At 37.1% G+C, this 24,828-nt stretch overlaps 2 protein-coding genes across 3 annotated transcripts; one reads left to right on the top strand and one right to left on the bottom strand.

Moving 5' to 3' along the window:
* Positions 1-333: 333 nt before the first annotated feature.
* letmd1 (LETM1 domain containing 1) lies at positions 334-7,101 on the top strand. Of its 2 annotated transcripts, none has more exons than XM_041798923.1 (9): positions 334-462; positions 835-989; positions 2,162-2,277; positions 3,524-3,606; positions 3,841-4,027; positions 4,349-4,450; positions 4,539-4,691; positions 4,789-4,885; positions 5,864-7,101. In XM_041798923.1, exons 1-9 carry the CDS (start codon positions 338-340, stop codon positions 5,938-5,940), a joined length of 1,095 nt encoding a protein of 364 aa, XP_041654857.1. In that variant the 5' UTR covers positions 334-337; the 3' UTR covers positions 5,941-7,101. The 2 variants fall into 2 exon arrangements, with proteins under 2 accessions (XP_041654857.1, XP_041654855.1); XM_041798921.1 differs by having other exon boundaries at positions 2,150-2,277.
* Positions 7,102-7,250: 149 nt separating this feature from the next.
* On the bottom strand, positions 7,251-21,722 carry cd63 (CD63 molecule). Its single transcript, XM_041798924.1, has 8 exons — positions 21,567-21,722; positions 20,722-20,807; positions 13,591-13,779; positions 13,383-13,457; positions 13,201-13,296; positions 12,832-12,975; positions 8,541-8,624; positions 7,251-7,677 (listed from the first exon to the last, which is right to left on the bottom strand). Exons 2-8 carry the CDS (start codon positions 20,785-20,787, stop codon positions 7,612-7,614), a joined length of 720 nt encoding a protein of 239 aa, XP_041654858.1. The 5' UTR covers positions 20,788-20,807; positions 21,567-21,722; the 3' UTR covers positions 7,251-7,611.
* Positions 21,723-24,828: the final 3,106 nt, after the last annotated feature.

The raw sequence follows: 24,828 nt of genomic DNA, 5'->3' as shown, positions 1-24,828 counted from the left end.
TTCCTAAGTTATCACTTTTTTTTCAAATTGCCTGTTTTATATTGGCTGCTTGCTAATTGTCAGTGGGTATGTGTAATTGCATAATACTTTGCTTTGTAAAACCTAATAAAATTACATATATATATATATATACAATTTAAATGTAAACATTTACCATTGAATTTTCTTTTTAAAGTCATTATCGGACTAAGTTGTTAACATTTCTCAAATCTTTACTACTTTTATGAAGGTATAGTTTTTCTCAAGGATTACAGATGAAGCAAACATTACGGTAACTGAACTGACTTTGTTGCTTAGCCATGTATAACCGTTATTACGGTACCTCCGCTCCTTTCTCATGTCAAACATGGCGCTGTCCTGTTCTAGCCTGTGTAGCCATTTGTCTTTGATCCGGCTATGTGGCCTTAGGACAAACATAATAAACAATGGTGTTTACTCTTCTTATATGTCCTGTCAGCCCAGGTATGTCTGAGACTCTTTATGGCATATTCACACTCGAACTGTCACTTTGTTTTACTCCTATCTTATTGAATCTTTGCTAAGCTAGCTCATAGCTGGATCTGCTCAACCGTTTAAAATAAATGATAAGAAATATTCAAACAGACATGCCATGGAGTGAGGGGAATTTTGATCGATGTATGTTTTCATTTCAATTATAACTCCACGTCTTGCACTACAATACCGTGTTAGTTGTGTCTAAATTAATTGTAAACATCAGGACATATTAAAGATGTAACGATGATTTCTGGTGTTGCCATACACATACATTCATATTACATCATCTCCTTTAGAGGAGTCCATTTACTCACGTTTACCCCCTTCTCTGTTTGGCAGGTTGACCCTGTGTAGGTACTACTCATCGTCCAAAGCTAGACGAGGCGTTGGTCGATATGTCGCCACCAAACTGCAGAAAGCAAATAGCAAATATGAAGCTTTTCTCAAAAAGCGATTTCCTCGCTTTTTCCAGCTTTACCACACTTTTGTGGAAGGTAAGGTCCATTTAAACTCTCACCTGAGGTCTTACATTCTCTGCTTCTATCATTGCAAACAGTGTACTATTCGTTATTGCTTGAGATTCTTAATTGTTTTTATTATCATTGCTATTATCTCTTTGTTTTCTTGCTATTATATAGAATTTTAGAGTAGTGCTGCACAGTTAATCTAATGGAAAGTAAAGTCAAGATGTCAGACTGTAATAACCCAATCACACAAAAGGCTGCAATTGTTTTTATATCAGAATCAGCTTTATTGGCTAAGTAAATGAATTAAACATATACAAATTAAATAGAACTGAAAAAGTAGAAGAAATGAAGACTTAATTATGTACAGGCTCTTGTTAGGTATTATTGCTAGTATAGTCCATGTGCATTGATGGTATGGTTGCAAGATGTGCAAAGGGTGCAAGAATGCTGACTAAATATGGTCATCAGTATAGAATATGTAAGGAAATGGGCAGATTTACATGAGGGTAGATAAAATGATTGGAAGATAGTTTATTTTTGCTATGTGCATTTTATCACAGTGAGTGTTCTTACAGTATTGGAGTTACAGTGAATAAATTATTTACTTAAAGTATTTGAGTAAGGTAAATGGGTAAATTAGTAATTAGTGTTGTAAATAGATTAAGTACTTACAGCATTTGAGTACCATGATTTAAGTGTCAGTGGATAAAGCTGAAACTTACTAACTACTAGGGGTGCACCCATTGCAGTTTTCTGGCCAATCACCAATCTTTAAAAAGTCTGACCTGCCGATTCCGATTTTGGTTGATTCCAAATTTTTTTTATAACTGACAGCATACACCTTCAATGTTCCAATCTTATTTTATTGAGAAACACTGAACAATACCTGTGAAACAATACAAACTTGTTGTTTCAACTGCACATGAGGTAGTTCTGTCAAATATAAATGAAAAGTTTAGAGCATTGCTGTCCAAACTACTAAATTATATCAATTCCTTTAGTCTTTAATTTTTCACATTTTAGAAGGTAGAGGTAGATAAGATCGGTGGATAAGATTGGTTTCATATGTATCGGCCGATCGCCGATCCCCCAAAATTAAGGACATCGGCGCCAATCGATCAATCGGTGCACCCCTACAAACTACATTAAAGTAAACTACGTTTTCATCTGCACTGATATAATGGTAGTCCTCATTCCAGGATTCAAGCTGCTGTATCAAGATGCCAAAGCTGTGTGGAGGATAAAAGCAAAGATGTCCACTAGTGGAGTGCAGTACAAGGATTTACCCTACAGGGAGATGGAGATGCTTCGACAGGTAAGTCTCATGAATTAAAAAAATTCTCTTCTTTCATACAGAGAGAGAGATACTGAGTGTCTGATCTAGCAGATTTTCCTGCTGCTTTACCCATTTTCCATCTATCTTTGGGGACAGATGGATTCCCAATTCCAATTCTTAAAGGGGACATTTTATGCAAAAATCACTTTTCAGGCTTTTCTAACAAAAATATGTGCTCCTGGCCTGTCCACAATCCCCCCAAGTAACAGAAAAATCCCCACCCCCTCTTTTTCTTCACCTTTCAGAAAATGTGTGCTAAAACAAACTATTCTCAGATTTTCCCCTCATGATGTCATGTGGGCAGTTAGCACCGTCCCCAGTTTCGGTTGGCTCTCCCAACTTGGAAGAAAGTTCTGCTAGCCAGCTGAGATGCTGGAAAGCTCAGTGGGTTAGCCTGCTGACTGGTCTGGGTGGTTAATGGTTCAAATCCCAGTCAGTGCATAATCCATGTACAGTTTGGGCTCTTGGGCAAGTCCTTAACGGTGGATAAAAGGATCTGCTAAAAGTTTTTGTAACACCAGGAGTGCCACATCCATTTCCTGAGAGGGGTGTGGTCAGGGGCAGAGTCAGACAGCTCAGTAACATTTAAAGCCACAGACACAGAAACGGCTCGTTCATAGCAGTGCTGAAACAGAGGGGTATTTAAACATGCACAAATCCAATACTGGAGTGTTTTTTCAATAGCAGACTTCACAGGCATGTTTTTGAGACCGCTGAGATCAATACAAACTTGTCTTTAAAGAGAAAAATATGTCCCCTTTTAGATTGGGAAGTGAGTGGAATGGTAGAATGTTTAACTGTCACCAGTTAATCCAACATCAGTTAAACTGTGACACTGGCCGTAAACATCAGAAGAAATACTTGTTTAAAAGATGGCATGAGTAAAACCCTCTTCCTATGTTTATAATTCTGAGACATAAAATAATAAAACAAAATCAAGAATTATATGATTATCTAAAACATGATTTATTATTTTTTTTTATTGATATGATTTTTAGTAATTGTGAATGACCTGTCACGGCCCACCCACAGTACCCCTGGGGCCCACACTTTGGGAAGCATGGCTCTAATTTATTTACTGAATAATACCAGGGAATACTAATTAATGTGTCACATGTTGTTTTGATGTTAAAGTTATATCTGAGAATTTGCATTCATTTAGATCTATCATGTTGCTGTTTTTTTTATCTGATTGTAGCTCTAATAACGTGTTTTTTTCTCTCAGTTTCGCAGAGACATGATAAAGGCCATTCCTCTGGTGGTGATCTCCATCCCTCCCTTTGCCAACTACCTGGTTTTTGTCTTGATGTGAGTTACTTAAATAACTGTCTTCCCATTTCAGTCAGCTCCATTTAATTTATGTCCAGAAAAACAATCTGAAACCACTGATATGAAAGGGCATTTCTGTCCAGTTTGAAAATGATACATTTGTCCTACATCCTGTTGGATCTTCCTTCCTCTCCTGTCCCTGTTGATGCATATTTCCCATCACTCCATGTGTCTCTCCTCTCTCTGCTACCATCCCCTCCTGTTCACTGCCAGGTACTTTTTCCCCCGCCAGCTCCTGATCCCACATTTCTGGACCCCAAGCCAGCAGGTGGAGTTTAAGGGAGTGTACCATTCCTTCAGGGCTCAGCATCACTGGCCAGTGCTCAAAGGGCTTGAAAATTCGAGCCACCAGATCAAAGACCGACAGCTTCAGGGTCGACTCAGGGACCTGTGCACCAAAGTAAGTGAGAATATAAGCACTTTGTGGTTTGAAGTGGGCCAGTTATGGGGATTTATTTCATCTTTTTTTAATCTCATATTGACACCTATTCCTGCTTTAACAGCTCATAAAATACTCTTCTTTTGCAAAGATGATTTAGCACTAAGTTAAACTCGTATCCTCATGCTTTGAGGTGCCTGAATAGATCTAGATAACAAAAGTGGAAGCAGTACTTCATTTAATTCTGCTTTCTAGTAATGAATTTACAATTTACAATTGGACAGTATTTTTACAATGAATTCAGTGTTGTGTGTACCTGATCATTTGTCCTTATGTTTTCAGATCCAAAATGGTGTGAACCCTAAAGTGTCAGAAATCCTTGCTGTTCGGAGCTTGTTTTCAGGCCATCCTCTGGGTGTGAAGAGGATGAGCACACAGCAGATGGTCAGTAAAACCCTCTACTCTCTACTCACATTCAGCTTACCTGAATCCATCATTAGTAAATAAGTCCTCTGTCTTCATGCAAATGCAGAGACACATTAGCCCTCTGCTCTTCCTGACACCGCGTCTCCCGGGTTTCGTGGTTGGCCAGCGGCTGAACAGCCACGGCCTGGAGCTGCTGCAGCTGGACCGGGCCCTCAGCAGACTGGGCCCCAACCAGCTGAGTGAGGCTGAACTCAGACAGGTCAGTCACTCTGAGCATCTCCAAAAATTGGATATTCATCAGAAATGATGGTGTGCTGGGGTTTCTTCTCTAAATAGCTTACATTTGTCTTACTCAGGCTTGCTATGTGAGGGGGCTTAACTCTACCAGAATGGACATTAACCAGTGCAGGGAGTGGTTATCCCAGTGGCTCCAGATGTCCTCCTCATTGAAAGGTATTCTCACTTCAATGTGCATTCATTTATTGTGGCTAGTGTTGACATGTCTGTTTTGATTTATATTTAAAAGAATAGTTCAAAATTTCCAGACACATGTAAACTTACAAATAGCAGCTAATTGCCTGAGCATAAAAAATCTATAGGTAGTCTAAAGGCCTGTATCAGCACTCACAGCATCAGATGTATTTCTTGCTGCACTCTCAGCTCAAAATTGTTCCAACTTTTGGAATAGAGCCACACTCATCAATGTCTCTTCTTTTTCACTGACCAATCAAAATCAAGAAGGGCAAGGACTTTTGATGTCAGCTTTAACAGCAGAGTCCTTGCAGCAATGGTAAAGGACTACCAATCTGATTTAGCTTTTTGAGGTTGTAAATTTCCAGTCTATAGCTGCTACTAATGCCTGTACTGGATTCCTTTTCCTTTTTCATGTTTCCTTTTTATTTTTCATTGAATAAAATAATGTAGAGCACAGAGCTATTTAAATCAGACCTTACAAATACCATACTATACTATAATATAGGCAAAAACACATACGTAACTGCAGTGGTAATGCAAGGGGTTAGAAATTGAAGATGCTATAGTCTTAAAATGTATGAAGAGCATTTTGGAAAATCTATTAAAAGTATTAACTTAAGTGCTAGATTTTCTGTACGTACCCTGTGATAGATGTCTTTTTGATCTACTCATTCTTTCAACCCGTCTCCCTGTAAAACCCCAGTGCTTTCATTACCCACAACACCGGTAATCATCAGACCCACCCAAAAAGTAAACTCAACATGCATCACTCCAGCCAAGTGTCTTGACTTGATGTAGCGCCCTCTGGTGGAGTTCTCCTTTAACACACATGCAAGAGTTGTCTCTGCTAAAACTTTGAACTATTCCTTTAGTTTTTCTTTGAGTTTAGCTCTGTTTTACCTGCTCTTTACAGTCTTGTATTTAGTGCTCCCTCTGTGCCTGTTTTTTTGTCTGCAGAATCCGAGGTGTCCCTGCTTTTGCACAGCATTGTTCTTCTCTCTGCCAACTACCCGAAGGGTTCCAGCCGACACTGACAGGAAGCCTGCAGCAGTCTGATTTTGTGTTTTGTCATCTTTTTTTTGTGCACTGGGCAGCACCACTTCCTAGGAGTTGTCAGCATCTCCTTTTCTGCCAAAGAAAACCTGTTAGGACTGTTCTTGGCATGATTTTGAAGTTCTGGAGAGAAAAAACTGAAAATTAAGTTCACAAATTTTCTTTTTGAGAGTTGAAGTGAAACTATTGTGTCTTTTTCAGGGGTGTGGTGTGAGATTTGACTTCATAATAAGCAGGAATAGAGAGGTATATTTTAGCTTAAAAGGACAGAGCATTTAGGCTCTCACAAGGGACTTAAACTGGTCATGATGCACTGAATTATTGTACGTGGTGATTTGAGGTTATATCATGATTACCGGTCACTGTATCTCAAGCACGTCTGTACAGCACAGACTGGTCATTTGTTTACTTTCAAGCTCATGCATTGTTATTATACACAGCTACAAAGCTAAGCAGGGAAACAAAGATTATTTTATTTAGTAGGACTGTTCGGACACATTCCAGTCATAAAAATAGCTTTTTATGTGAACATGTTTATTACTTTTTTACGTCTTCATATCAAACTGTATCTCCTCATACCTTTACCTCACTTTGTGCTCTGCTTTTTACCATGAATAATGCATGTCATGACATAGGTATCCTGGAAAACAGGGGTTTGACGCATGGGAGGGAAAAGTTTTTGTCAAATATGTAAAGAAAAAATGGCTAATGTAGAAAGAAATGTGAAGGTTTAACAAAAGCACCTTTAAAAGAAGAAAATGTTGATAAAGCCCAAATAGATTTAGAGAAAAAAACGCCCAATTATTACTGAACTGCAAAGACATTCATGCTTTCTGTGCGATGTGAAGCTGGATTTTATGTAATTTGAAATTAATTTTGGTGTGCAACTCGGCATTTACAGGCTGTCTGACGAGAGCTGTGATGGCACTTTATCGTTTACTTGATCTTTTCCTCGTTAACGCTTCGAATGACATTCAATCTATCTGGTCTGTCCACACTCCTGCACAAAATTCATTATAAACCGTTTGCATACTTCTGGGTTACACTATTAGGAACTGGTTGTTCCTTTTGATGCTGTTTTGGTGTTGTAAAGTGTAAAATAGGAAATGTCATTTGTTCCCTGTGCCTTTTGCATGGATGGCACGATACATCTGAAACATCGTTTATGATTTATTTTAAAGTATGTGACTTTTTTTTTTGTGCTCAACACTAAAAATGTTGTGTTGCTGTGCCAATATGAAAAACATTGTAATGGAGCTGTGTCTGAATTAAAAAAAGCTTTTATGATGCATTGATTTTCCCTCTTTTATTTCCCCTTGAAGCAAAACCAACATAAATTAAGGTGTCTTTAATAAAAACAGAACCTCACAACCAGTAAAACCCAGCGCCAAAACGGACACTGAGCACAGAAAAGGATGTTAGAAAACCTCAAAACCAGCAACATACAGTGATAATAAAGTGAATCCTACTGTTTTCTACCGTCTCAAAGCCCTAATAACATACAGTATTGAACAGGAACATTTAACCTATGAAAATAGAATCCAAAATCAGTTCCAGGGAAAATAAACGTTTCCATATTTGACTTATGAAGTTTAAGATAAACAAAAGGCCTCAAAATGAAGCTCCCAAATAATGCTGCCAGAACTACTTCATCACATGACTTCATAGCCGCTCCGGATGCCTCTGATCAACAAGCAGGCAAACACGATGCCCATTACCTAAAAGACAAAGAGGGAGAGGACATTTGTATTTGAATATTTTAGATGTGTTTGAGAGATAAAATAAAACCTTATTTATATTGTGTTTCACCTTTTAATGGTTATGTTAACAAGTCTTAAAAGAGCAGAATCAATGACTGAAAAAGGTCAGAAATACTGTTTAAAAAAGGATCAAACTGCGGGGTTGGGCAAATAAATAATTTTCATTAATCAGTGCTGTTGGTCACTCTTTACATCTGAGTCAAGATTTTGACTGACCATTCAGTGTTGAATTCATTGAAAAATAAATATTTTTTTCATTTCCTGAAAAGCTGTGATTTTGGAGATACAAGTGGAGTGCAGTGTGGTCCTATAATTAGGGATGCACGATGTTATCGGTCTGGTATCGATATTGGCAGATATTAGCTTAAAAAGGCAAATATCAGTATCGGCAGGTATCAAAATGTCTGCCTCTATTTACAGTACATCCGATATTTTGACTATTTCAGCATATATCGACTGTAAATTTTGTCCAGATATACTAATAAATCAGTGGTGTTTGAGGCTGAACCAACAGACCTATGTCAGTTGAGGTCTTTTTCTTAACTTATCCTCACTCTTTAAACTTTGAAGTATTTTTTATGGACAAGAGTTTGTTTCCTTGGTCATCCTCAAACCTTAAAGTGTGTCCAAAAGGACTGAAATTTCTTGTCCGTAAAGCATATTTATTATAGTATTATTACATTTATTCAGTATCGTTATCAGTATTGGTTAGAATTAATCTGCAAATATCGGCATATCGGATATCTGCAAAAATCCAACATCGTGCAACCCTACTCATACTATTTTTTTTCTCATACATAAAAAAAAAAAAAGATACATACCTGCAGGAAAGCAATGACAAGAGCTGCCACTATCACCCACTGGATGTTTTTCTTCAGGAAGGCCTCCATGGCATCATGACAGCCCTGGAACAAGAACGAAAAGTTTAAATTCATCTGAAGATTTACAGGAAGGGTGACCATCAACTTCTAGTTAATAGTTGTGCTTTGCTGAACTGGTTTTACTTCCTCAGATTATAAAGTTTCTATGAACTCCTGTGCTGTATGTGGAGGATCCTTGGACATTATCATGACAAAAATTAACTGCACTGGGCTGCACAGGCTATGCAGAAGTTCAAACAAGGCTAGTTTGAGTTAGGGCTGAACAATTTGTAAAAATAATCTAATTTCAATTTTCTTCCCCAATATTGAGATAATGATTTAACGTGTGATTATTTTGAGGTTTCTCATCCTATGTGTTGTTCAACAAGTACAAGCAATAAATCATTTTATATCATAACCAGCACAATATTAGATAAATTAAATTAGGGTGGAAAAATCTGAAAAAAATCCAACTGCGATTATGGCTCACATAGCAAATTTGATACCAATAGCCATACTGAAGGGGGTGATATTTTTGTGTTATTCTCGTTTTGATTAAGAAAATCATATACATGAACAGGAAAAGTAGGATTTTTATAAAGTATTTTTAAAAAAGACATTTGAATGTTTGCATATTGTATAGAGCATAAAATCTCTGCTGCAGAAAACTGGTATTTTGATACATTTGACACATTTCAGGTTAAGGACATATTGCAATATCACAGTTTAATTTAATATGTGATCAATTTCCCAGCCCTAGTTTGAATGTTGTTTTTAATTTAGAACACAAATGCAGATATGTGTCCAAACAACAGCCCGTGAGCCAAATATGGCCAGTGGTACATTTCTAATTGGCCTGCAGCAAATTTTAAAGATGAAGCATCACACATCCAGGCAAACAGAGAACAGCAGGACAAGAAAAACATCACATGCAGAAATAGGAAAAAGGTCTGCTCAGTTCTCAGTGGGTAACTATATTTTACACAGTTTGATCTAGGAGATCTTCAGCATCATGTAGATCAAAACCTTGCCTTTGTAGCTGAACAGTATGCAGACCTTTTTGTCTTTTTCTTGGAGTAACTTTTGATCAGATAATGCCCTCTGATCTGATGTTTCTCTCATTTGAGAAGCATTGATAAAATGAGATCTGCTTCCTCTTAAGCTGAGTAAGAGATGATAATTTATGCCTTTGTATGGCCAAGGCTTGACTACAGTAGTTCTCTTTCCCCCTGTCTAAACAAGTCCTCCCACAACTGTTAGCAACTGATCCAAAACACTGGTGAAGTTGCTTACTAGGCCTCACAGAGCCACTCATAATACACCCAACTTATTTACCCTGCTTTGGCTTCCAGTGAAAGAATACATTTTGAAATCCTTGTGTTTGTGAAAACTGGAAAACTAGAAGTGATTTTCGGTGTTCTTTGTTCATCTTTTATGGTTTAATTGTTGCTTTTACTGTTGTGGTAATATTTTGTGAAGCACTTTGTGACCTTACTCTGTGAAGGCGTTATATCAAATAAACCAAGTACATGATTTGGTGCTCTGGCATAACATTAACTTGGGAACTCTAGGGAGTGAGTGACTGTGTTGACCTGCTTCTATATTATCTTAAAGCTTTATTCGTGATCAAAGTTCTATGACAGAATGACAAGCTATATAAGGTTTTTCTTCTTTCTGCCCCTTTCATTCAGGATTAGAGATTTTATATTTGTATTTTGTTTGAATTTTCAGATAAATAAACAGAAATTTTAAAAAACTAAATCAAATGTTACTTACTTGCTTACTTTATAAACACCAAGTGCCATTGTTTTTAAACTATGAAGGGAGCATTTAACATAAATTTTCATAGATTGAATGAAATGTGAGCAGAACACTCCCACTCATGCTGGTAAGTGCTTGGTCTGAACTGCTTCTTGTATAATGTGGTTTTTAATCACGTAGCAGCAATACTGTATACCACAGAACATTGTAGGAAGGTTTATCGGTATTATAAATTGAACACCACCCAGTCCTACTGCAAACACTCATTTGACTGATTTGCATGTTTCTGTCTGATATTTCTTCTCATGGAGCACTGATTTCTCTCTAGCCGTGCCTTTTCTTGGTAAAAGTTTAACCAGAAAAACGGACATTTCTCACAGATTATAGTTGGTTTCTCTTTGCTACTGTTGGATATAGGATTAAACTACAGTAAGATAATAAGACAAGAGGATCTAAAAAGTTGGGTAATGATTCTCTATTATTTCATCAGAATACTCAGCCCATTCCACTTCACACTGAAGCTCCGCTGATAAATAAGGCCTGATATTTCAAGCTGATGTTAGGTAAGCAGAGATATGCCCGTGTTTAGAGAATAACCAACGAACATATTGCATGACATAAAAGGCAGACAAGAATCTTGAGTCTGTACATCTGTGCTATAGTGACGCTGAAATCAGTACTTGCTTTATAAAATCTGTACATACTTATAAATCATTCAAACACCAGCCATCTTAATTAATTATTTAACTAATGGAGAGACCCAGACGCACATGTTAATTTTTTTGAGCACATGGATTTTTTTGGTAAATGTCTTTGTCATTAACTGTTCATGTGTTGATGTGTGACAGATTTATTTAACAATTACATTTAAAGATTAATGAAGCTGCTAGAAGTAAAGGTAAGTATGCAATGAATAAGATTAAATCCTTGGGGGTACACTATACAGGATGGAAGAAACACTTGAAAAAAAACACCAAATTTTAAGCTTCTGAGATGTATAAATTCAGAATCAGAATTTCTGTAGTTCATCTAGTATAACTCTAATTCCTCACAAACTTTGTTAATATCTGGGTTTTACCCTTTTTACCATGCAGAAATACTGCAATAAATCAATGGACACTGCTTTTTTATTGCAACACACCTATAATTAGTGGTTTCTTTACTAATAGGTTTATTATTGGTATGATGTTTGCTAAATTAATGCTGTACTGGAATCATGATTTGATATGCATGGCCTAATAAAGTAGAAGAATTTAACTTTGAACACATTTAATACATGAAAGAAAAAGGCTTTTTTGAACCTGCAGCATTATTGCATATTCTTATTTATTGTCCAATGAAGACATCTACTGCAAACACTGTGTATTCTCGTTTGTGACTATCACTCCCACCCACAAGCAACACTAAATCCTAATGTAACCAGATAACAGATGCATAAGAAAAGCATTAAAATTAGGGCCGGTCTTTTTCTGACTCGAACGCAACACAAGGGTTAAACTAGGGGTAACTGACTTCGTGTTTGGATACAAACCTGCAATTATTTTCAAATATAATAAAACTTTGTGTAGATTGAAAATTATAACAGGAACTTAAATACGGAAAAAGAAATTATGTACCATGCTGCTGCTGCCGAAAAACCTTAACCTCCTCCACCCCAGCCTCCTCCTTTATAGCAGAAAGCTTGTTGCACCCTTGTTCAGGTTCATGATGCTATAGATTAATTGCTTTTGAATTTACTAATTATATTCAGTATGCATTGTCATAAATGTATCTACCTATATGGGGGTTTTTAGCACTACACTTTCTGGAAAGTTAAAGCATACTGCTTGACTAACGCAAGGAGCATCTTTTCAGCAGAGCCTTCTCCGCCAAGTAAAACTGGAAATCCATTTTGCAATTAAACTGGTTGAATGTATAATGAGTGTTCCTGTCTAAATATCAGCTCAGAGAGAAGAAATGTTGTGACTAAAAGTAAAAACCAAAAGGTGAGACTGCCTGTTCTGAGTGTATTTTTTTTACTTTTGTAGACAGACTAAACTATAAATCTTTAAAACAAATAACATTTGGCTAAAACTAAAAAAAAAAAATTAATTTAAAGACAACGACTGAGCCTAAATTTAAAATAGCTGCCAAAATTAACTGTCACCAAAGAGTGCTGAAGGAAAAAAGTTTATTTAAAAAAAATCATTAATTATTAACCCTAATGGCATCATCATTAATGCATAAATGCTGACAGCCTTAAAATATACAGATAAGACGGATCTAATTGAGCTCAGGATTATGAAAACTCCAAACATTTTACAGACGAACCTGCCTTGTATGTACAGCTTCCTTTCTGACGGTGTTGCTGCTAAATTAGTGTTTGTTGTTGTATTTAATTACAGCCGGCAGCAGCTATGCCAGGACCCGCCAAATCCTTCTGTTCTGAAATCTGGAGGATTTTAATTCTATCTTAATCTCATGTCTTCTGACATCAACCACAGCACTTTACCTCCTGGTACACTTTGTTGGGGTCTGTCATAGCTCCGACTCCACAGTTTGTAGTGACGTTCTTGCAGCATGAGTCAGGCACAGTGTTTTTCTCAGGGAAGATGTTCTTCCAGTCGGTGGAGCTGTTCACGCCACAGCATTTCAGCTGAAAAGCAAACAAGACAGAGAAAAACCATTAAAATGGACATGTGAGCTATACAGTCATCAGATGGCCATGTCCAGTCAAAGGAATATGGCTTGTGTCAACACATGGTGCCGAGGAAAAACACTATCAGGTCATGCAGCTATGACCAACAGGATGCAGCGGTGTTATGTCAAGGTGTTGTCAGAGTAAAGTAAACAGAGATGGGAGACTTTAGACTAAACTCACATCCTCCTGCAGCTTATCCACAGTCTCTTTGAACTGAGATGAGCTGTTGTATTTGGGAATCATGTCGACGAGACTATCCTGGACGATCGTTGAAAGCTGGAAAAGAGATTGAACATAAAAGCCAAGTTAAACATTTATATATAAATATAAATGAAACACTTAACGGAGAAATCTATGCTCACTTTGTTTCTGAAGATGTATCCAGCGATGGCTGCAGCAATCTGAACAATGATGAGCAGAGACAGGAGGATGGCAAACTGGTGGGAAAAAAGAAATGAAAAACATTTAAGTGACAGTATGGTTATAATTTATTCATCTTCACCACAGACTTTTACACAACAAAGTTAATAAAGACTTGGATGCTGTCATATACTATAAAACATGACTAACCATGGTGATCATGCACTGGTTCTCCTTCCAGGCGCCACAGCAGCCAAAGAAGGCGATGAAGAAAATCACCACACCAACCCCGATGACGACAATGGGAGCTCCTGAAGCTGACGCATCCTTGATGGCGATGGATCTGTGCAAAGCCACTTGAACCAGGATTCCCACGATAATCAGTGCCAGGCCACATAACTGCAGGAAAGAGATGCGGGGTTAGATCAGGGTGGAAGTTATGGGATAAGCCCTGTTGTCATGTAAATAAGTATGAGCCTGCAGTGAAAATGTGGTGTATTATAAGGTAATCTGCTATTATTTTCTGGCATGTTGGTAAACAAATGCTCTATCAAACACGTTTTATAAGCAACTTAGTACCAAAGCACTCATAAACACTTAAATACTTCAATGCTGCAGTTTAACCCCACTTAGACTTTGGCAGCCATTAAGCTGCAGAATGATTCTAATCACCCTGTGTTTGATTCAGACCGAATAATACAAACTTTATTTTGCGTCTCCTCTTTTGACATAAAAAATTTAGACATAAAATATCTAACAGGAACTGTTTATCCCAAGGACAGCAGGATGCTAAGATATTCTCAGCTCATGATATGACATGTAGCATGATATTAGGTTCATGGTGAGATTTTAGCATGTTTTTATGGTTCCAACAAAGACGTGAGATTGGAATAAATGTATGTATAACAAATGTGTTTTTTAAATTAAATTTTCTGAAAAAGCTAAATATCTCTTTCTTTATTTTTCTTCATAAATACAAGTAACATTTAAAAATCTGAGGCTAAATGGTTAGAAATAAAACTATGCATGTTTTGCTTGGTAAAAGTTGCACTAATAACTGTGTCAGCTATTGACTCCAAATAAGAAAAGCCACAATTGTGTCAGTTTTTATTGTATGGAGATTTATCATTATGACATTCCTGATCTTCTGTTTTTTATTGTCAGCATAAAGATAATGCAGTCTGAGTGTAAATAACATTTTTAGACTTAATGCTGCTCAACTAAAATTTAACAACTTGTATTTGATTTGATTTGATGGTGTCATATGGTGATGGAAACAACATAATCATGATTAAATGATCTCTGTGCCTCAGACCATGTGCTATGCTGGTTTTGTCCATAGGATTTGTCATGTGGTGAAGGTTTCAGTCTTTGCTCTGATATTTCTGCCTTAAAAGTATTTTTTCCTTGTTCTTTCATGGGCATTATATATCTCACCTGAAGTATTTATGTCTTTTCACCCATCTATAGTCATTTATTCTTTGTTTTCAACATGTTAAGATTGTTTAAGTAAAAAAATGCATGTAAATTGGATTTTGTACAATCAGTAAGTGACTTTATTTTCCCTTTTTCACTGATGCGCCAAACCCACTCTGAACCATGACCTCTGTGAACAGTTAGCCTACACCTCGAGCGTCGACACATTCAAAAGCAGATGTACAGTCGCCTACGTGCTGATTTTTAAAAATGACGTGGAATGGGTTTTCATTTTTGTGATGCAAATGTTACTTTTCTGTTTATGAAATGCAGCAATGAACCAAGGTACTTTTAAAATATATGCTACTCAACGCCATTGATAAATGTGTCTGATAGTGAAGTTAACTGAAAATTCAGAGAATGGCAAAAGCTGCAAGGAATTCTTCTTTCTGGGACATGAATGTCTGTACATAACGTGTGGACAGACTGATGGACCAGATGTTACTATCCTTTAAGCCTCACTGTCAGCATTGTTAAAATACTTGACTAAATGAATAATGATAAATGAAAACAGATGTAACCCAAAGTACAATGCTAACACTTTTAAAGATGTTCTAATTTTAACAACAGAGACACAACTCCATTAAATATCTAGATATTTACTCACTGCCATAGCATTCAAACCTTTCTTTTGTTCCAGATATAGCAAGAAGATGTACCTCACATTTGCCTTGCACCACAAGCACTTAATTGGATCACAACATTTCAACCAGAGATCTTCTGGTTAGCCGTAGATAAGGCCTCCTGTCCAAACATTGTGATTCAATTAAGCCTTTCTGGCACTGAGCGAGAGTGCAGCTCATCTTCTTGCTGCTGTTTTTGACTTGCACATGATGTGCGTATGATCGACCATCTTCTCACCTCTACAAACACCTCAGCAACACAACAAAATAAGTAAGCAGACACCACAAAAATGACAGGAAGTTGCAACAGCCTTCAGTTCCTTTGTGTAAGTGTAACATGATCAGATGACAAACTGTGATGTTCATGCTTTTTGGGTGGAGCGTTCAGAGTATTTCATTAGATCTTTTGCAAACAGTCTGTGTGGGTGAACTGTTTAACTATGATCTGCTGGGATCAACGAGCTCTAAAGCAAACATTACAGCGAACTAAAGAGCTTTTACTTTGAGAGTATACTGAGGACAGCCCAATACTGATGGAATATATGAGACTGCAGGTTTTATTAACATCAGTAAGTTCCTATATCAGCCCGGAAAGCCAAGTGACTCAGACCTGTCAGATGACCAGTGGTTGTGACCACACTATGATTTTGCAATCACCATAATACACTGCTAAATATAAATATAATCACATTGAGCCCTTATTACAATGATATGACTGCATTTATTTTCATGAATTATATCTTAAAAACACGTTCAGTCTAAAAATGTCTGAAAAGGTAAATAGACCAATCACAAACAGGAAGCAGCAAAATGTGAGACAAAAATCCTCCACATGGTTATTATATAATACCAGTCTTCATAACACACTTAAACATCAATTAAAAAGCAGTTCAGTCAAGTCAATGTAAGCAAGCAATTCAAACGAGAAAGACTACACCAGTCCCCAGACAAAAACAGGTCTTACTACTTAACTCTACCATGTATTCATTCAGGATTTCCAAGTCAAATTTACAGAAATGTGTGAGTCAGAATAAAAACCTTCCTATTTACAACCATATCCGTCAGTGACCTTCATGTCAGCTGACCCACAATCAGCCCACTCCTTTTTTTTTCAGTGTTAAGCTTTCAGAGCAGCTGAAGACCTCTCCATGTTAGCAGCACCAGTGTAAATATTTGAGTCTGAGTTGAATAGGTAGCTAATGATTGACTTGGGAAAACATAAAGGAGTGAAAAGAGTGGGAAAATAGAGCGATGACCGCCACATCAATCCCAGAATAGTGTACAATAAAAACAGTAACACAACAGAGATCATTTCAAAGTGGCTTTTATATTTTTATATTTTTTTCCTTTGGTTGACCTAATTTTTTGATGATGTGTGAAGCTGAAACTTTGTTTTACAAGTCTAGAATCAATGATTCACTTTAGTTATCCAAAAAAAAGCAACTTTGGAGTGGAAGTAAATGTATATTTAAATGTTTTTTTTTTGTTGTTTTTTGCTGGTGTCTTATTCCAAAGCAGGAACAATGCGTATCTTTTGACTTACTGTAAGTAAGCAAAAAAGAATCTTTGCTAGTGTAGATTATTTTCTATAACAATTAATCATTCCACCTGCAACAATGAGGTTTTTTTGGGGCATAGTCAGCCTACTGGTAAGGATATGCCCCATGTTCGCGGTTCAATTCTAGCATGTGGCTCCTTCACTGTATGTCATTCCCCACTCTCTCATCCCTATTTCTGGCTGTATCCACTGTCCATTTAGTCAAATGGAGGCAAAAAGAACAAAAAATAAATGTAAACATTTAATAATAATAAAGAGTGAAATAAATAATAATAATTTGCAGGGTTTTTTTTCAATATAATAGAATCTTTCATTTTTTTATAATTGTGTAATTGTGTAATGGTCGTCTTGTTACGGTAGCTGACCTGACAGAGCCACATTCAGACAAGGCATGTTTCCTGCTGCTGTGGAAACACTGGATATTACGTAAAAGACTGCTACATAAGGAAGCATGAACTACTTACTGCAAGCTGCCATTCTGTTGCTGTGTCTAACTCATATTTCATGTGATTACTTGTAGAGATACACTGTATATACAGTGCTTAACAAATTTATTAGACCATCTGTCATATTCGTCTCAAAGACCATCCAGCATCATGAAGTGCTTTAATGCAGACTCTTTCATTTTCAGTGAGCGCTCAACGTTTTACCATTTTGAACAGGAATGAGGGATTTCAAACTGAATTCACCCAAATTTGAGCCGGCTCACTGGGCTTCTCTGAGAAGTCAGAAATTAATCAAGCATAACATTCAACCACTAAAACTAATTTTTCTGTTCAGGAATGCAAGTAAATAACTATAATTTGACTTATTAATCAAGAAATAATAATGTGCTTTACTATTTTTTCAGTTTTTTGTAAATCAGTAAATTTGAAAATTCATGGATAACAATAATAATTCTATTTTAGCATTAAAAATATCATTTGGGTTAAAGAGCTTCTACATATTGGTGTATTAACATTGCAGAAACATAAAAAATGATTTTGGTAATTACCAATGCTGTTAATTTAGGGCAGCTGTAGCATAAGCCTTACTTTGGTTAGGGTTAGAGTGGTCTAATAAATTTGTTAAGCACTGTACATATCTCAACCATACATATTTGCACCAAAAATCATATATCAGCTTTAAACATTGACCAAATGTACAAATGTACCATTAGATATAGTTGGTATGGCCACACACTCAATGGAGCAGCATCAAGAAGAAAACCCCAAAAATGCAACCAAGGTGGGCTAAGTGGCAGCTCTTCTTGGAAAAGTCTAGTGAGACCACATTGTTACATTGGTTGGGTGTATGGACATTCAAAATGTTCAGGGCTCACACTTGCAAAGCATTCTGGGGTCATTGGCGGCACAAACCAGGAAATCTACTTTTCCCAGCTTTTCCTCATGATGTGAAATTCATCGATGAAACAAAAACAGTTGTTTACTGTTTGGTAAAAACACCATATAGCAGGGCTGGACTGCTAATCTGGCAAGGCATTTTCCTGGCTGGCCGATGCACTTCAAGGGCGGGATGATTTGGGCATATTTTTTTGTTTTAATTGATTCTACCATTTTCATCTGACAACAAGAGTGTTAATGTAAGAGACATACACATAATTTTGTTTGTCTTTGTCATTGACTGCTAAGCTTTTTGAGTAGTTTGGGGTATTGATCTGCTAGACCTAAGGGCATGAAGAAACAGTGTAGCTTTGCTGTGTTCGACCATGGTAAAGTGCTGGTTCATACCAACAGACACCAAGGCCAAATTCCCTTTCCAGTCCAATGCTGCCTTATAGAGTGCAGTTTTTAATAAGCAGAGTGCTCAGTACAAGACAACTAGTAAGCAATAGTGCGGGTTAGAGCTGTAAAACATGTCTCTACTTGCTTCTATTGTTACTGTTTTGATTGAGAGCTCCCTGTCAGTGGAATTTGCATAGTATGTGTTTAGAATGGTCACCAACAAGTTGTTTTATCCAAAAACCTTTTGTAATACTTGAATAAATGTATAAAAAAAAAAAATCAAACTCATATCAATTGCGACAACTTTTAAACATTTCTTTAAAAGGATTTTTAAAAACTTCTTGAAAGGGTGCTGGTAGTCTAGTGATTATGTCCCTGTGCCTCATGTACAGAGGCTGTTGTCCTCAGAGTTAGTGGCGCAGGTTCAGGTCTGACACGTGGCTACTTTCCCGCATATTACTTCCTACTTTCTTTGTCCAGTTTTCATCTATATATTCTCCCTGTCTTAAAGGCATGAAAGTCATTTTTTTTTTAAAAGACCATAATATTAAAAAAATTAAATAAACAAATAAATGAGAAATAACTTCTTATCAATTCATTGTTGCAGCTCTTTTTTAAGATGAAGCTGCGACAATCAACTTGAAAGATGGTGGTGTGCACAGGTGCAGAGGCTCTTGGCTCTCTAGTTTTTATTTCATGTCCTGTGTCTATGTTTGTATGTTTGAATGAAGTACACCACTGGAGTGGCGCTGTTAATTCTGCTGTATTTTTATACAGTGATTATAAAGACTTTCTCATTACAAATTAAAAAAATATATCTTTAAATACAGTAAAACATGCTTTATTACCTGAAATGTATCATTAGCAGATATTTAAAATAATCAAACTTGACTAAGAAAGCATTTGATGTTATAAAAAATGTTTGTTTCTTTTAGTACATTGCTGTTCATTATATGTTCCCAAACATGCTACTCTGGATGTTTGATAAATATGTAAAAAAGTATTCACTTCCTCTTACAACTCTGTAACAGTGCATGTAAATATTCTAAAAAAATCCAAAGGCTAATTAGGGGCTTAAAAAGTGCTGGCAAAAGAAAACCAAAATTAAACAGTAGTCAGTTGCAGTCATAAAGATGTACACTTGTCAAAGACAAATGTCCCCATGGAGACGTTAAAGTATATCTTATCTGACTTGGTGGAGAGGTAAACATATCTTTGTCATCCTGCACTTCCTTGTTTGCCGGGAGAGATTATTATCAGATCTGTACTCAGTTCATGGTTTCCTGCACAAACTACAGTGTCGAAAGCTTTAACTGGCATTGTGCCACTCGAGAAGCTGGTGGAAACAAGCGAGAACATTACGATTAGGACGAGTCACATGATGCACTTTAAAACATGGTCATAAGATTCACTCACAACCTCTTACTCAACAGCTTCAACACAAATAATAGAGAAAAACTGCCAAGTGTGACATCCAGGAAACGTCCAGGTTAGCTCAGGATATATGGAAGAATGTCCTCATGTTTTCCTCTATGCTTTTCAGATCAAGTGATATGAGCCCGTCTCTAAGAGTTATTGAATAAATCTAGAGGATGTCACAGGAGAGTGGCTGTGTAATTGCTCATCGGCTGATTTAACAGATAGTTAAAGAGTTTATCTTAACCTTAAGGGCTGGAGGTCATGGTCAAAGTCATGTGTCTGGCAAAAATGTCACAAAACTTGTCTAGCTTTGAGAAAAATAAGGTCGATGAAAGGTCGTCGGATGCAGCACGATAACACTTAAAAAAAAATACATCACCTGACCTTATTTCCTGCTCAGTCTCTTGTTACTTTCCTTTTGTTCCACAATAACAAACCACCTTTACTTCTCAGTAACAATCTGTCAAATGCTATCTGTGTCCACTTATTTAGCCTAACATTTTGAATAAACTTTGTACAGAGTGTCTGAGCTGTTACTCACCCAGAAAATGAAGTTAAAAAAGAAAAGCAGGATTTTGACACATTTCATTCCTCCTTCTACTGCCATGGCTACAGATGATCAGTTCCCTGGAAAAAAGGAAAGCAAAAGTTATATTTTATATTATCTCCCGGAGGCTGAATTTCATCAGCATTACATCAGCTCTAACTTATGTGGGAGCACCATGGAGGATCTGAGTCATTTTTAGGAGGAACTTGATAAATAATAGCCTGTGGCTAGGAGACAGGGCCATGACGGGAAAGCTGTGGCTCTACATTTAGTTTATTAATAAGTAAGCAGGTCCACACATGTTCCCATTGTTTGAATTAATCACAGCCCAGACAATAGCACATATTCATATTGAAAAAAAAAGAAATATACACATTTAATGCCAACTTCTACTTTCAGATAACAATAAAAGAAGCCATGTGAAAGGGCAAAGTTGTGGTTCAAATTAAACAGAAATGTAAAACTTCAATTGTTTAAAACAAAGGCTTTCTCGACATACTTTCCAGGCCCAGAGGGGATCAAAATCGCCGATTGGGGAGGACACCGAGCCTGTCCAGCCCATCCCTGGACCGCTAATCACCAACAATAACAGCTTTGTGACCGTCTAAACTACATTAAACATGTTTTCTCTTATTGAATTTGTCAAGTGTTGACAATTAAATTAGTCATAGATAAACAGAATGAGCCAAACGGCAGTCACAAACACGTTGTCTTCTGAGAAAAATACTGGTGGAAACTTTTTTTGTGACGAGCTCAACGCCAACCGTTAAAGTTTACAAAATGTTAACGGAAACGTTTAGCATAAAAGTTAACGCTAATAGCAGTGTTTAGAAAATTACCTTAGTGATGGAGTCTCTTAAATCCTGCGATGAGGGAAGAAGAAGAAAACGTTGTGCTGAAATTGTGGGCAAACTTGTACCCTTTTTAGTCCCTCCCTCGGCTCCTCTAGCTAACTGTTCCCCTCCTTTCTTTTTCTTTCTTTCTTTCTGGACCTCTCCTTTCAGTGGCTTATGCTGCTTTCACGGACGCCTCGTCAAACACACTACTCTCTTATCAACACAGTGCCTGGTCTCTGCCGGTGGTCGTCTGAAGAAGTTTGCACGCTTGAATGCAACCGAGCAGTGGGGAACTCAGAAAGTCTGAGGCCAGGGGCGAGAGGATGGGTGGTATTAATAGATAAATATACAGAGGTGATACCTGGGCCACCACTGTTTTCAGGGATAATGGGTCTATGAAAGCATCATATTGGGGGAGAGTAGCGGTGTGGCTCTAATGAGAGAGGGGCCTGGCTGCAGACCGTTTATCTCTGGGCAAATCTCATATATCTCAGAATCGGACTGCCATAATTTGCCGGTACAACATATTTCCGGTTTTTGATTTCTTTTTTTTACATTCAGCTTTATTCATAAACAAAGTCTGCTAGGGGCCATGAAATAACCACAGTGCAAACTTCTTAAATAAAATAGAAAAAGGTCAGAAATTTAATCCATGATTTATCTTTATTAGCTTTAGCTAAATATGATATAGCTACCTTAACTAGTAAATGTAGCCAAAGCTAACCTAGCTACATAGATAACATATTTATGTAGCTTACATAACTGCTTTGTAAGGTTAGCGTTAGGGTTCATTTATGTAGCCTTGTCTATGTAGCTCCGTTACATAGGTTTTACAGCTAACAGAGCCATATAAATATGCTGGCTTGGTTGGAATTTTTTCATGGAGGGCAAGCTTTTTTCTGTAAGTAGACTGTTTACTTGGCTTTATTTATTTTTGCACTTCTGGTTTTTAACTTTTAACTTTGGTATCCCAACCCTTACCTTAACCCAAAATGGAGATATACGTAATTTCATTTTGAATGTTTGAGCGTGTATTTCCATTTAAAGATATATAACGTCTCAGATGAACAGTCCGTGAGAGTGGCCATATCTTCTATAACTACATGATTAACATCTCCACCTCATCCAGTGTAGCTAGGTTAGCTTTAGCAATTTGCGCTTTAGTAAATATAGCTGAAGCTAACATAGTTATGTGGATAACATACCTACATAGCTTACATAGCTGATTTGTGAGCTTAGGTTTAGCAACATTACCTATGTAGTTCCATTAACTACGTAGCTCCATTAGCTACGTAGCTTATACAGCTAATGGAGCTATGTAAGCTATGCTGGCTGGGTTGGAATGTTTTCAAAGGGGCAAGCTTTTTTTTCTGTAAGCAGACCAGAATTGTGTCACGTACACTAACAGTAAATGATGAATAAAAAGTTGGAAGTTCAGTGTCCAGCCTGCTGCAGGATGTGACTAAGAATCTGTAGGAGAAGCAGACAACCTCTGATCATACTTTTTAAATGACAAAGGCAGGTTGTTGGCCAGATTGAGGATGTAGTCATTAGATATGGGATCAGAGCCTTGGGAGAATGAAACCTCTGCTTAATGTACACTTCTTGATAAACAAGTAAAATTAAAGTATTAGTTCTTTATTTACACTCTGCCATCATTCGGTTCCTGAATTACACTGAGATATGTTAAAGTAAACCAGGTTAAGGTGATGATATCAGCGCAGTATGATCTGCCCAGGTATGTGGGTCACTCAGGTGTTTAGCTTTGATATGCTTGTGGTTTGATAATACACACAAAAAGCACCTGACATATTTTCTCCATGAGGACAGCTCTGATAAGAGAAAGGGGATTATCAACAAGAGGAAGCAAAGCTCTGCCCACATGAATAAAGTTCTAGAAATATAGCCTCAGACAATTAACCATTGGAAAGAGAATATATAAAGGGAACTTTTGCACTAAATCCTACCACAGCTTTCAGTAGTCTTGTGCATTTCTACTCCATCGTAGGTCAAAACATTTATTTGGTGGAAAAAGAGGCGTAAATGTTAAAAACTCCCCTTACTTAAAAGTGAACTGACTCTCATACAATGGTTGGTTTCTCAACTGATACAAGAATTTTAGTAGTCATGCTGTCTTTTGAAATACTTGCACAAGCAGAGTGTTATTCAGCACTCTGTAGACACTGCTTTCTGTGAAAAGAGGAAATTGGTTTCGTATTTCCTCACACAATGTTTCATCTCATATTTAACGTCACAGCACATGAATTGTCTTTACTAGTGTGGGAGATTAAAGAACTTTGAACAGTGTAACCTATTTTACAGTGTCTCTTAATAGTTTGGATATTTCCCTTTCATAAGCTGTAAAGTTAATCTGTGTTAATGTTTTAAATAAAGTCTTGTAGAGGTATGATCCCATATTGTAACACACCTTTAACTCAGTGTTGTGTCTAAGCTTCATTCAAAGTGCACTCAGTTCTGCATCTTACAACTGCTGAAGACTTTTATACTCCCCTTGTTTGCCATTTGTATGCTTTATATTAGCATGACATCAAGTCACAGCTGCTGGATGTTTTACCATTGATTATTCATAAATAAATCATAGTCAATATATTTTTTTAACACAAAAACATCTCTAATGTCAAAGTTACAACGTATTTCTACGAAGTAATATCAAATTTAAAAAAATATATAGTTTGAAATGGGTTACTGCAAAAAAAATTCTGGGTAATCGTATTCCTGGCTACCATTACACCATGAAGACAAAAGAACACTCCAAGCAGCTCAGAGAAAAGGTTATTGTAAAGTATAAATCGGGGATGATACAAAAAAATTTCAAGGCACTTAACATCCCATAGAGTTTAGTTAAATCCTCAAGAAATAGACAGAATATGGCACATGTGTAAATGCGCCTAGATCAGGCCTTCATCACAAACTGAGGGACCGTGCAAGAAGGTGAGAGAGGCCACCAAGCCACCTACGACTACTCTGGAGGAGTTACAAGCTTCAGCTGTATCTTAGATGGGAGACACTCTGCATACAAACTCCCAAAGGACATGTGGGAGACTCCATGGTCAGGTGGAAGAAAGTTCTTTGGTCTGATGAGATCATAATGGGGCTTTTTGGCCATCAGACAAGACGTTATGTTTGGCGGACACCAAACGCTACACATCACCACAAACTCATCATCCCCACTGTGAGATAACAGAGGTGGCAGCATCATACTGTGGGGATGCTTCTCAGACGCCGGCCCCGGAAGGTTCATAAA

Source organism: Cheilinus undulatus, linkage group 11 (assembly GCF_018320785.1).
Source record: "Cheilinus undulatus linkage group 11, ASM1832078v1, whole genome shotgun sequence".
Classification (NCBI taxonomy): Eukaryota; Metazoa; Chordata; class Actinopteri; order Labriformes; family Labridae; genus Cheilinus; species Cheilinus undulatus.
This window is presented reverse-complemented; position numbering and strand designations above follow the sequence as displayed.